The sequence below is a fragment of the Cygnus atratus genome, chromosome 1 (assembly GCF_013377495.2).
Source record: "Cygnus atratus isolate AKBS03 ecotype Queensland, Australia chromosome 1, CAtr_DNAZoo_HiC_assembly, whole genome shotgun sequence".
NCBI classification, from domain to species: Eukaryota; Metazoa; Chordata; class Aves; order Anseriformes; family Anatidae; genus Cygnus; species Cygnus atratus.
Window position 1 is genome coordinate 136,409,522 of NC_066362.1, and position 13,711 is coordinate 136,423,232.

The 13,711-nt window shown below is 38.7% G+C and overlaps 1 protein-coding gene across 1 annotated transcript; it reads right to left on the minus strand.

Moving 5' to 3' along the window:
- Positions 1-834: 834 nt before the first annotated feature.
- On the minus strand, positions 835-10,037 carry LOC118245722 (granulocyte-macrophage colony-stimulating factor receptor subunit alpha-like). The gene is made up of 9 exons (XM_050712466.1): positions 9,887-10,037; positions 9,265-9,394; positions 9,003-9,172; positions 6,628-6,767; positions 4,920-4,958; positions 3,898-4,036; positions 3,265-3,352; positions 2,612-2,693; positions 835-906 (listed from the first exon to the last, which is right to left on the minus strand). Exons 1-9 carry the CDS (start codon positions 10,035-10,037, stop codon positions 835-837), a joined length of 1,011 nt encoding a protein of 336 aa, XP_050568423.1.
- Positions 10,038-13,711: the final 3,674 nt, after the last annotated feature.

The window sequence follows — 13,711 nt, forward strand, 5'->3', positions numbered from 1 at the left end:
ACAGCCAGCCTGTACTTCAGCTTGCAAGTGACAGGCTTCTGGTTGAAAGTTCAAACGTTTAATTTCTGACATTGCACACCATCCCTCCTCCCCTTCCCAGTTATCTGCTACCTGTTAGTATTCACAATTCAAGTTATATTTTTATCTACCACAAATATGAAGTGATGAGAAGTGGGAAGAAACCTTTGGGTTTGTAAATAGTGAGGATCAGCCTCTAGGTGATATTGTGCTGAAGGACTTAGCAACATAGTTTGGAGGCAACAAATGGGTTTATGAGAAAATTGTCTCCTGAAATCTTTAACAATATTCATTTTCTGTGGGCAAGTGAGCATTTTTGAGATGTTTAATCTTGGCCTATTTTCAGTGGGTTTTCATAGAGATGATAAATTTTTACTCCTGATTACAGCCTTGATCAAGCTGCTTCCTAGGCAGTGGACCGCTGGAGGTTGTGAATAAAACACTTAACTTTGGTTGCTCCTATTTTATTCTTCTGGATGAGATTGAAAAGTAGTATAATAACTTCCAGAGCTCTACTGAAATATTTTTGCTGAAACACTGCAAAAATGGTCTTCATAAGAAGAATGAAGAAATCGTCATAGGAAGAAGGAAGTCCACACAACTGAAAATATTTTTGGAAACTGCAAGCAAATACAAGGAGTTTTTCAAAGACAGGTTCCTGAGGAGCTGCCTCTACAGGCAATGCTGTTATCTCTGCTTACAAGAAGGACAATATGAAAAACCTATAAATTATTGCCAACAAGATACATAATTGTTCATGTGAAAACAAAAACAAAAACAACAAAAAAAAATCCGACTCTCTTCACTTGCATGCCATTATGCCACTTCTTCAATAACGGTTATTATTTCTTCAGTTTCATGCTTTATTAATTGATTCTCATATTCTGTCTATTAAAGGAAGAATAAAACATTTAATTAGTGTTTCACGCATTAGATTAGTCACTAGTTTACAATTTTGAACCTCCTATTATTTAAATGGCAGTTATTTATTATATAGAAGCTGTTGTAGGACTCTGTCAGTGAGAGGAGTGAAGTAGTAGCATCTAGATATTCCCTTCATGATGAGCTCCCCAAAGAGGACCAAAGGACATCTCACAGAATCCCAGAATCCCAGAATGGCTGAGGTTGGAAGGGACCTCTGAAGACCATCTAATCCTACCCCCCTGCCGAGCAGGATCGCCTAGACCACGTTGCACAGGATGGCATCCAGGTGGGTTTTGAATACCTCCAGAGAAGGAGACCCCACAACCTCCCTGGGCAACCTGTGCTAGTGCTCTGTCACCCTCACAGTAAAGAAGTGCCCTCTCGTATTTAGCTGGAACCTCCTGTGCTTCAGTTTGTGCCCGTTGCCTCCTGTCCTGTTGCTGGGCACAACTGAAAAGAGATTGGCTCCATCCTCTTGACAACCTCCCCTCAGATATTTATACACATTTATGATGTCTCCCCTCAGTCTTCTCTTTCCCGGGCTAAACAGGCCCAGTTCTCTCAGCCTATCCTCATACGACAGGTGCTCCAGCCCTCTAATCACCTTAGTAGCCCTCCTCTGGACTCGCTTCAGTAGTTCTATGTCCCTCTTGTACTGGGGAGCCCAGAACTGGACACAATACTCCAGGTGAGGCCTCACCAGGGCTGCACAGAGGGGGAGGATCACCTCCCTTGACCTGCTGGCAGCACTCTTCCAAATGCAGCCCAGGATACTGTTGGCCTTCTTGGCCACAACGGCACATTGCTAACTCATGGTCAGCCTGCTGCACACCAGGACTCCCACGTCTCTCTCTGCAGAGCTGCTCTGCAGCAGGTCACCCCCCAGTCTGTACTGGTGCCTGGGGTCATTCCACTCAAAAGCCAGAAATCTATTCTTTTTTTTTTTTTTTTTTTTAACATTGGAAAGTTCGTGTGACTAAGGAACTGAAATTAAAAGGATTAAGAGAGGCTTCCAGTGATCCAGTGTTTCCTTGTGGACATGTTCTTGCTTCCAGGCCTGCCTGTAGCTAACTCAAATACTTTCTGAATTGCAGCAAGTTTTGCACAATGCTCTCCAGACTGTCAGTTCCCTTGTTACTTGCAATCTGTTCCTTGCTCTCATGAATCTCTCGAGCACTCTGCGTAAGCTAGAATCTCTTAGCTCTCTACTGTGCTTTCTTACCATAACCTCAAAAACTTCCCTTCTTAAGCAGTGTTGCCAAATATTGACATGGTCTCAGCATCTGCTATGACACAAGTATTTTTGACCAAAGTAGATTTCTCTGTCCATTCTCACCCCATAGCTGAGCAGCAGCCTGGATCTACGTTATTATTGTGCTGAGCTTAGGCTCAGCTCTCTTTTAGTGATAACATATGGTTTATAGGGAGAGCTGGGTGAAATTATGTACTTGTCAAATGCTCCAGGTGGACATATCACAAATATCGTAGAATGGAAAAGGAAAACCAGAAGAATTATTTTCATATGGAACTCCTCTTTCAGTACACCAATAGAAGGAAAAAAAATATAATCTGTGCTTCTACACATTTCTCTGACACTTAGGTCATACCTTTGAAACTGCAATGGATCCTCGTTTACAACAAATTTCAGACAAATGGAAGGAAAATATACCTGGAAATTCATTGGAGCGATCTCATGGAATGGGTCTTTTGGCTGTAGTACTCTAGCAGGTACTGTTTTCAAATAAATGTTTCTACAGTGACAAAAAGGGGTGGTGAAGAAAAGACTCAGTATGTAAACATATCAAAATGTACTATATTATTATTATACTCCTGAGTTATCATTTTCTTCCTCCAAGACAAAAATAATGAAAGATTAACTAAAAATTATGTGAATTGAAAACAATGGCATCAGTTCATTGTTCAGAATTTTGATTATAATAATCTATTTTATGACTTTTTAAAAAATCATAGGAAGTTTTTTCATTCTCTTAAAGAGAAATATTCTTAAAACAAGGAAATTTTACATGCCACCCCTCTACATTGCAGTATCTGAAAGTAGGAAAGGGGAACTGATATAAGACCTTGTCTTGAAAGGAGTTGTGCAATATTGATCAAGAAAGTAAAAAGGTTGGCAATCAGAAATGTAGAGCCCACTTGAGGAATGTCCATGGTGTCATGACTCCTGCAATAATTCAGTGTCAGTTTTTCCCCCCTCCCCCCTCCTTAAAAGACACCGGAACATTTCTATTGGAGAAAGAGGAGTTATTTCAGGTACAGAATAAAAATAAAAATAAAAAAAAATGCACAAGTAACAAAGCTTACACTGCACAGAGAAAAAATACGATACTTGCTGCCAGTCCTGATACCAGAAGTAGCACATATGATGAAGTAGACATAAGTTGTTCTCCTCCTGAAAGACATGTAGTCATCAAAATGTTGTTTAGTATCACAGAAAAAGAAAGATTGCTCAACTATGTGAAACACCAGTATGAAGTCACTTCTTCCTTAGCCTAGCTCCTCATGATCCTGTAACATGTGAAAGAGTAGGATGGCAGACAATATGTGGGCCATCTCCAGTAACTTGAGACTACCAAGCATTTTGTGAGGTTCTGAGGCCTACCGAGCACTTCAAAATTCAAGGTGTCACAGAGCAACAGGGAAATGAGAAGTTTATAAAGACAGAAGTAGAAATGGAAGAAAGAAAACAGCTAGCAATGAAGACCTGAAAAAAATGTGCTTTGTTCACTATCTTCTTGCAAGAAGAATTAACTGTCACAACAGAATGGTTGGAAACCTCCCTTATATTAAGAGATATTCCGGTTCTTTGCTCCTTTCATCCTAGCAAATTGAAGAAATTTGCAAATATAAAAATGTTTCTATCTGTGAAGTAAGAAGTGAGGCAGACAAGTAATATCTGAGAGAAAATTAGGTCAAGAAAATGATTTTCACTCTTACCAAACTCTACAGGTGTACTCCACTCCCCCCAGTTTTTGCTCACTAGGCAACCATTGTCAGTAGCTCTGATTTTGATGCTGTATCTTTTTTCTGCATTGAAACTGTCAAATATGTAGGAGTTTCCAGTGATGTTTGTTTCCTAAATAGAAAACAACCAGACTGAGAGCTTTTTCTTTGCTAGATGACAGTGTGTCTGCTTCATTTAATGATGTAGACACTTACAAATTTTGCACATGTATCTATCGACAGATGAGTGAAATAACAAATAGAAAATCATCCCTTAAGAAATTAGCTTGTTCCATCTTAATTCCTTTTGTATGAACAATTTTTTCGGTGATGCTGGGAGGATGAAATTTGCAGCATTTAACCTCTGCTAAAGAGCAGAATTTTGGAAAAAAATCAATAGTGTATTTTCAATCTGTAAGTCTTTTAGCAGGAACTTCTTTGAAGAATTGGCATTGCCTTTCCCATAATTGTTTTCAAAACTGAAGTGAAGTTTAACAACCAGATTACATAGAAGTGAAACATTTGACATATATGGAAATGCTTCTCAGAAGAGTACTGAGCTTTCTTGAAAACATGCTTTTTTTTTTTTTCTTCTTCTTCTTCCTCCTTTATACTGATTTAATCTTTCAGTTGATATTTTCCTGCATCCTTCATCTCAACCTCTCCCAGAGACCATTCATAAAGTACAAATCTCCACAGTTCTCCTTTTTTTTTTTTCTTTTTGTCTACAACAACAATGTGGAATTATGATCCATATTTATACACAAGTTTGAGTTTGCTAGGAAGTACAATGAACTGTAAAATGGAAGATTTTGTGACTTGCAAAGAAATAACATAAAGTTTCATATATGCAGGAATATATTTTATAAACAGTTTAAAACTATGTTGAGGAAACTTGTCAATAAGAAGCATACACAGTATACTGAAACCAAGGCAATTTGATTGGAGGATGTTCTTATATAGATGGCTTTTCAACCCAGCATAAACGTTAGATTAATAGGGTGATAAAGACTTACCATTTTAGATGTGTCTTTGATGCCTTTCTCAGGATCAGCCTAGCAACAACAGAGAACTTGAATGTTTATGATTGTTCCTTTTGTTTCTTTATAATAAGGTGTCTTGCCTTATGAATGTTTGATTTTCAGAAAACAATAACAACAAAAAAACCCACATGCTTCATATGCCTTCTTTTATAGACCATGAAGTTAAACAGTTCTTCCACTGAAACATTTTTGCTTACCACTAATGCTCTAAAATAATGTACACTTTAATTTTGATTGCAGAACTGTGAATCAAAGAACTAAACAACAACAACAACAACAAAAGGCTCAGGTTGCCCACAAATGAAAAGTGTATGTTTCACTTGTACGTAAGAGTATCTTAAAAAATACTAGCAAACTGGGGCAATGTTTTCTCCATCAAAACTTTTGTCTTTGTAACTTTTGTACTGTTAATCTTTTAATTAGTTATGTTATGTCTTCCTTTTAATTTTTATTTTTTACCTTTGGAACAGTGAATTCAACTGTTCCTACAAATATTTCAAGCAATATTTTTGATGGATATAATACTACTGTGTGTATTCATCCATATCATCAAAATACTTGCAATTATTAAAATGTATAGTAACAACCATATATAGGTAAGTAGGTAAGTTCTGGGAAACCTGGATATTCTGTTCTAATAATATGACTATATATATATATATATTTATTAAGACATGGATGGTTCTTTCCACTTTAAGTTAACAAAAAATATACTGAACTTGAAAAAAAAAAAAGAAAAAAAAAAAACAAAACCCTCCCACAACCCACAATGAACTGATGTGTATTTCTGCCCATTTATATCTGATTGTGACAGCTGCAGTGAAATTCACAACTGTATATAAGGTGCAGACCTACTTTAGCTAAACCTCAGAATCAGATAAGGTACAGACTTTGAGGTCATCTAAGTAGACAGTTGGATCTGGGAGGATGCTTGTTTGCACAAAAGCTGCATACAAAAGAATTACAGAATTCCAGTTAACAGTAAAACAGGAAACACACAAGAAACAAAACAAAACAAAACAAAACAACAAAAACAAAACCACGAGGGAGAACTTGGCACAAGCTATAAGATGAGCATGTTAAATGTTGCTGTTAGCATTATCTATTTAAACCATCCACTTTTCTACTTTGCGTCACTCACTTTTTTTCCTCTAGTGCACTGCAAATGAGTAACATCATACATTTCTGATCTTTAAACCAGCTAGCTACATTTAAAGTTAAAATTTTGGGCAATTTTGAGCCCTTGCAACAATCCAAGAATTCCAGTTACACACTGAATTCACTATGTAATTCACTTTATTGGCCAACTACATCCTTTAGCAGAATTATGTTCATGTCAGGCAACTTCCACACATAGCAAAACCAAGAAGGCCAAACTGGGGTGTCTTTTTTTTTTTTCTTTTTTTTTTTTGGGGGGGGGGGGCAGGTGGGAGGGGAGGGAGGTGGTAGTGGTAATGGCGAGGAAGATTTAGCTCTGTGTATTCACCCTCAGCGTGGGGATCCTTGCACTGTTTCTTTAATGGCCAGCTGACTGAAAGCACTCCTGTAACTGTTCAAGGATACCTTGTATAAAAAATGGAGGGGTCACTGGAACAGAAGAACAGGGGATCGGTTGTATGGTAGTGTGTGTGGAAATACAAGCAGGCAAAAAGAGTTAAGTGTTATAATCAATTCTTCTTACCTTCTTTTCTATGACAACTTGATATTTGAAACAAGTGTCTCTTTTCACATGACTTGTACGAGGTGGTTGCCACTTAATTTCACAACTATGAGAAAGTCCTGTACAGTTCACAGTGACATTTAATGGAGGGGTGAGCTTCTCTGAAATAATTTAATTAAGAATAAAACTATTATGCATCTATGAATACAACTGATTAAAAAACAAGTCTTTTTACTGTGTCTTTTTAAAATATAGGTGGCTAGGTGGCTGTTCAAGCAACTGGTTTAAAAAGTTGTAATGCAGCTTTGTGAGAATTACCAGATTCACCCCATATTCAAAAGCAGAACTTCCTGATTTAACACTCCAGTTGAGGAGCCTGGAATATCAGAAGTAACTGTAGGTAAAATGAAATTAAAACAAACAAACTCAGGTTGGAAATTAGGAGAAATTTCTTCCCAGAAAGAGTGGTCAGGCATTGGAATGAGTTGCCCAGAGAAGTGGTAGAGTCACTGTCCATGGGGATGTTCAAGGAAAGGTTAGACGTGGTGCTTAGGGACCTGGTTTAGTGGGTGACAGTGGTGGTAGGGTGATGGTTGGACCAGATGATCTTGGAGGTCTTTTCCAACCTTAATAATTCTATGATTCTATGAAACAAACCCGTTGTAATATTTTACTGAATTGAAAAATTTAATCTGAGCAGCGATTTTTTTTTGTGTTCATATTAAATTGAATCAATTTCCTTCCTTTTTTTTTTTCTTTTTCTAACTAGAAACTCATCCTTCCATTAAAAAAAAAAAAAAAAAGGAAAGAAATATTTTACTCATTCTACTAAGGCACTTGGTTCTTTTGTATTCTGTGGATGAACAGAGTTCAGAATTCTGAGATACTGGTATAGACCTAACATCTAGTTAGTCCCACTCAGGCATCCATAGCTACTTAATTCCAAAAGATGAGCTTGTTCTTTCATAGAACACATATTTGACTGAAATGTTCAAAATTATCTGACCTGTGGTTTCAGATTGTCTCTCTGTTCTTTTTTTTTCACTCTTGTACATTTGGCTTTTCAGCCATTAAGACTAGGAAAAGGAATAGAAAAATCTGTTCTGAGGAGCAGATTTAAATTCCAGCGCCGCCCCCCTCCCCCCCACCACCCCCAGAAGAATTCTTCACTCCCTTAGTGTAATACTAGAAATACAAGGAAAGGGTGATGGATATCATCTACCTGGACTTGAGCAAAGGCTTTGATATGGTCCCTCACCACATTCTTCTCTCTAAATTGGAGAGGTATGGATTTGAAGGATGGGCTGTTAGGTGGATAAAGAATTTGTTGGCTGGTTGCAGCCAAAAGGTTGCGATCAATGGTTCTGTGTCTGGGTCAGTCACAAGTGGTGTCCCTCAGGGGTCAGTCTTGGGACCGGTGCTCTTCAACATCTTTATCAATGACATAGACAACGGTATTGAGTGCACCCTCAGCAAGTCTGCAGATGACACCAAGCTGAGTGGTGCAGTCGATACAATAGAGGGAAGGGACGCCATCCAGAGGGACCTGGACAGGCTGGAGAAGTGGGCCCATGAGAACCTAATGAGGTTCAAGAAGGCCAAGTGCAAGGTGTTGCACTTGGGCTGGGGAAATCCCAGGTATTTATATAGACTGAGCGAAGAAGAACTTGAGAGCAGCCCTGTGGAGAAGGACTTTGTGGTCCTGATGGACGAGAAGCTGGACATGAGCCGTCAGTGCGCGCTTGCAGCCTGGAAGGCCATACGTCCTGCGCTGCATCAAAAAAGGGGTGGCCAGCAGGGAGAGGGAGGTGATTGTCCCCCTCTACTCTGGTCTTGTGAGACCCCACCTGGAGCACTGAGTGAAGGCCTGGGGCCCCCAGCACAAGAAGGATGTGGAGCTTTTGGAATGCGTCCAGAGGAGGGCCACTAAGATCATCAGAGGGCTGGAGCACCTCTCCTGTGCAGAAAGGTTGAGGGAACTGGGCTTGTTTAGCTTGGAGAAGAGAAGGCTCCAGGGAGACCTCATTGTGGCCTTCCAGTACTTGAAGGGAGCCTATAAACAGGAGGGGGAACGCCTGTTTATATGTGTTGATAGTGATAGGACAAGGGGGAACAGTTTTAAACTAAGACAGGGGAGATTTAGGTTAGAAATTAGGAGAAAGTTTTTCACTCAGAGGGTGGTGAGGCACTGGAACAGGTTGCCCAGAGAGGTTGTGTATGCCCCATCCCTGGAGGCATTCAAGGCCAGGCTGGATGTGGCTCTGGGCAGCCTGCTCTAGTGGTTGGCAACCCTGCCCAGAGCAGGGGGATTGAAAGTAGATGATCTTTAAGGTTCTTTTCAACCCAGGCCATTCTATGATTCATGAAATAAAATTGAAAAAAATATACATCCTTACCAATTTTGTACAGAGCAATCATATTCTTGTAGGACTGAATGTTTTGTCCACTTCCATTTACCAGGAAATAAGCACTCTTATTTTCTATTGTCACATTTTGGAATCTACATCCTGTGTGCCTTCCACAATTATCTTTGACATAATTCTGGCATCCTATGAAATCTTCTTTCCTGTATATGACAAATTGCTTCAGTTAAATATTAGCAATGTCACATGTCAGACCAGAGTTCAAAATTCCCAAGACTCAAGAAGACCTACTTACCGTGAGCTCTTCCAGTACAGGAAATATTGGGTATCTCCTGGAGCTGTCCTGCTCACATGCCAAGTGCAGTTCATGAAGGAAACATTATATATCACACAGATAAAATTTTCTATGGCTGTGCCATTCATGTCTGCAAACACAGGAAGAATATCCCACATCAATTCTGTGGAGAGATTGTGTAACTGCTTAAACCCTGTAGAGCTCTGCATGCCTATTCAGTGATTTTTAAGCACCTGATTAGCAAAACCAACTGCATACTAGTTGGGTCTTGCAATTACATGTTTACTTCAACGTAGCAGTGATTTTATCTGTGTTGAGTCTGAGGATTATCTACCGTTGCTACAGATACTGAAAATTTCACCATGATTTAGTCAGCTCAGGGACATGATGTAGTGGAGACTACTAATGAAGACGGTCACTGTTGAGTCCTTTGTTTAGATCCTCAGTTTGTCTAAGGTCCAGCCTACAATGGAATATAAATTCTACAACTATGAGCCAGGGAAGTTCTCTATCCTGTGTCTGTGTTATGCACTGACATTTGGTTGATTTATAAAGGACTAAGGATTTAAAATAAGTTTTCCACCTCTTTCATTGTGTAACAATTAGATGCTTACAACCTTACCCTGAGACTGTTTCCCAAAACTAGCTCCTGCAGAACTGTCATCATTTTGAGGAGAGAATGGCGTATTTTCAATCTTGAATTTAGAAGCATTGTTAATCTGTTCAAGACTAAGGCACTTTGGATTCAAGGATATGGGGAATTTTGAATGCATAGGACTTGATATGCCCAAATATCCATGTCATTAATGCAAAAACAAGAAAAAAATGAAGTGTAAATTGATAATTTGCTTACATCAAAGAACTGTTCAGGTTGTATATTCACATGAGGAATTAGTTCCATGTGTTGTGTCTTCCCTATCAAAAGGTAAGATCTTCAACGGGAAATAATAATCATGCAGTAGCTACTGTCATCATGAACTGAAGGACTGCATCACAGCTTTCCAAGACAGTGAATCGTTGAGCTTAAGCACCATCACTGCCCACCATTGGATGTACCTCCACAGTGAGCCTTAAAGCACCCCCATGTCAAACACTTGTTCCCAAACAATGTTAAGAAGTCATCATCTTATGAGAACAATTGGCTGTCTCCTGTCCAAGCTTCACTGCAGTCTAAGCTGGAAGCCTCTTTTTCTTTATTTCCCCATAGAGCAACTGATCACATAGCCGACAGCACTGATTTCAAACAAAATGCTGTATTTGAGCAGACCAAAACTGATATCAGTGAATTCTTAGGGAGAAAAGTAAAAAGAAAGAGAAAGCACAGAACAAGCCTTCACTTATACAGTCTCTCAGCTACTGGTGAGAAGTGTCCTAAGGGGTTTCAAAGTTAAGAGCTACTTCATAGATCACTGTACTTAGCAGTCTGAGAAAGCCTGATCCCCCATTAATTTCTTCCATCCCTTATAAATCTGTTTTTTTAGTTGTGGAGTCACCGTCACTGGGGGTGTTTAAGGAAAGGTTGAGACATGGTGCTTAGGGGCATGGTTTAGTGGGTGACATTGGTAATAAGGTGATGGTTCGACCAGATGATCTTGGAGGTCTTTTCCAACCCTAATGATTCTATGCTTTATTTGGCCTCCACCACATTCCTTGGGTGAGCAAGGAGAGAATTCAAAAGGTGTATTTTCCTTCTGGATCCTTTTCTGTCCTCAGCAGTGATGTGAGAAAAAGTAATCTTTCTCCAGAAAAGGTGCTCAAGAATACACTCTTATGCCTTGTACCTCATATTTTTTCTTGGCTAGATTCAGGCAGTTACTGTGCTGCATAAAGGTTTTTGGGACTACTCTACAGAAGGGATTTTTTTTTTTTCATTTGAACATACTAGGAATGTAGGCACATAATAAATGTGGCCTGGTTCAAAGTTTCCAGAGGCAAAGGCTGCTATCTAGGACACCTAAGACAATGAGGCTGCTATCTAGAAGACCTAATACAATGTTATATACCTTAGCTAGATATATATAGAGAGGAATAAAATCCCATCACTCAGAACACCTCGGTGGAAATATCCTTTTAACACTCACCACATGGGTAGTCAGCAGACACTATGGGAAATGTTATCAGGGACGAGATCTTGCAAAGAAGTCCCAAGAGTAACAACCATCTAAATTTTACACCTTTGGAAATAAAGTGGAATGGTTCAAGAGACTACAAATTTGCCATAATACTCCTGGATCTCTGGAAAGCTTCATCTCTTCCAAGAGTAAGGTTGGAACTCTTTCAAGAGCTCAGTTCAACACATTTCTTTTAACAGTAGTGTTGGCTTAAGCATTGTCTGTCGTTCCCTATCCTCTGTCCCCTTCCTGATTCCATCCTGCCTCCCTGGCTGTGCCATTCCTTGCAGAGCATCCTAGTGAGCTGAGCTGAAGAACTGATCATCTCCAAAACTAATAATGCTTTGCCACCCCAGTAGTTCTTATTTCATATTGCTTTTCCATCTATCTTTGCACCTCTTGTTATAAGTAATGGAACAAACTCACCTGAGATGATGGGGTGGGTTAGCAACAAAGAGCTATCTAAGGAGAACTACCTAAGCTACTCCTGCTGTTGCAAGAAATGTTGAACTTATCTAGATTATAGAGACATGTAAGCACTCATCATAATGATTACTTATATACATATCCCAACTTATATACATATTTATATATATGTATAACATCCCACTCCTGAGAGTCCAGTGAGTATGGTTCAGTAGTAAGGTGACAGACAGCTTCACTCAGTTGTCTCTTCCGACACAGATTCACTTTATGACCCTGGGTCAATCAAATCTATGCACTTCACATCTGCATTTACAAAAGGGAAATATTACTGGAATGGAAATAGGGAAGTTTTCTTCCCGTCAAGTAACTGCAGTAGTCTGAAGTGTGATAACAGGTGCTGTACAAGGGTCTTAGAGGTGTGGGTTTTGTAAAGCCTTTGGTGATGCTACAAATCAAAAATAAGTAAATAAATAAAAAGAAAAAAAGGCTATTCTGGTGTCAGATTAGATAACAATCTGGTTCAGGTGTGTCCCAACAAACAGTTGAGTTGACTGGGAACATAGGACATAAGGTGAAGGGAACTCCTAAGATGGCACTGTGGTAAAAGGAAAGGCAAATGAAACCAGTTCCTTGGCGACTCCAGTGATGGCTTCAGCTTTTTATATCCAAGAGAAGCATATAGAGACATATTCAAATATTCTTTAAACTTAAGAACCTGAGTTCTGCAGCCACAACATTACTCTGTATACAAACCATCCATGACCATCTGTAAAGTGTCACATTCAGATCAAAAACAAGTACACACTGGGAAGCTCACTCAAACATGCATGAGTGACATTATTTGCTTTGTGGATAGGACTTTCATTACAAGTTTTGTGGAGATTTATTTTAAATTTCTTTTATATTCACCTTTCTCTGGTGTACAAAATTATGGCTAACCTTACTTCAAGGTGCTGTTTATTTTTGAGCCTACTGTATTCACCTACAGTGTTAGTTTTACAATTTTACTTTTATTTTTAATAACATCTGGAGTGGAACTAAGTCTTCATGAGATGTTTCTCCCATTACTTCAGTGAGATACTGATTTTTTTCTCCTTCCAGTTTGTGCTTGAGAATTAGTTAAATCGTTCTAGTGGCATCTTGCTTAACACCTCCTCTTTTAATAACCCTGTATTGATCACTTCTTTATCATTATTTCATTAAAAAAAAAAAAAGTAGGACCATACTGTCATGATCATTTTCTGTATGCTGTGCTGCAAAAGGACAGCTTAGTTTCTCTGTAGTGCACTCTTTCTTCTGAACTGCCTCCTAAGTTGTTTAATAATGATAATGAAATACACAAGCAACTATACTAGCTTGTATATAATATCCTCACAAGCATCCTTTGTTTCAAACATGAATAATTTATTTCCCCACATTTTAGTATCTTTAACTATATATGATTTTTTTTTTTTGTGGGGGGGCATTCTTTATATCTTTTTGTGAAAGAGGTAGGGTACTTAACTGAGTGGAACTGATGTGATGATTGTAATTGCGCCCAACTCTATAACAACACATTATTTTAAGCAAACAGTGTTTTCTTTACTTTGTTTGTGTGTTTGCTTCTATCTTTCTTTCTTTGAGTCAACTTAGATTAGCTCCATCACTTCTGTGGATATTATAAACTGTAGGAGTTGTATCTGCAGAAAAATGTCAAAGAAAATAAATCTGACTCTGCATTCTTTGTGGTAATCAGGATTGCTAACAAGGAAGGACTGGATCTCACTTCTGGGCCCTGAGTCCAAGACCATTTTTACTTTTTATTCAAAAGTTCCTGAATAGAAAATGCATAAACTTTTCTCAGCTCTTGGACGCAATAGATCACATAATTTGTAAAGGATTACAAATAACATATTTGGAATTAAAACATC

Excerpts from the sequence above, each read along its gene's own strand:
- LOC118245722 (XM_050712466.1), bottom strand. The coding sequence starts at position 10,037 with ATGCATTCAAAATTCCCCATATCCTTGAATCCAAAGTGCCTTAGTCTT. Across the intron at positions 9,173-9,264 it reads CTGTACTGGAAGAGCTCACG|GAAAGAAGATTTCATAGGAT; the intron begins GTAAGTAGGTCT and ends TGTCATATACAG. Across the intron at positions 2,694-3,264 it reads GTATTTTTTCTCTGTGCAGT|AAACATTTATTTGAAAACAG; the intron begins GTAAGCTTTGTT and ends TTGTCACTGTAG.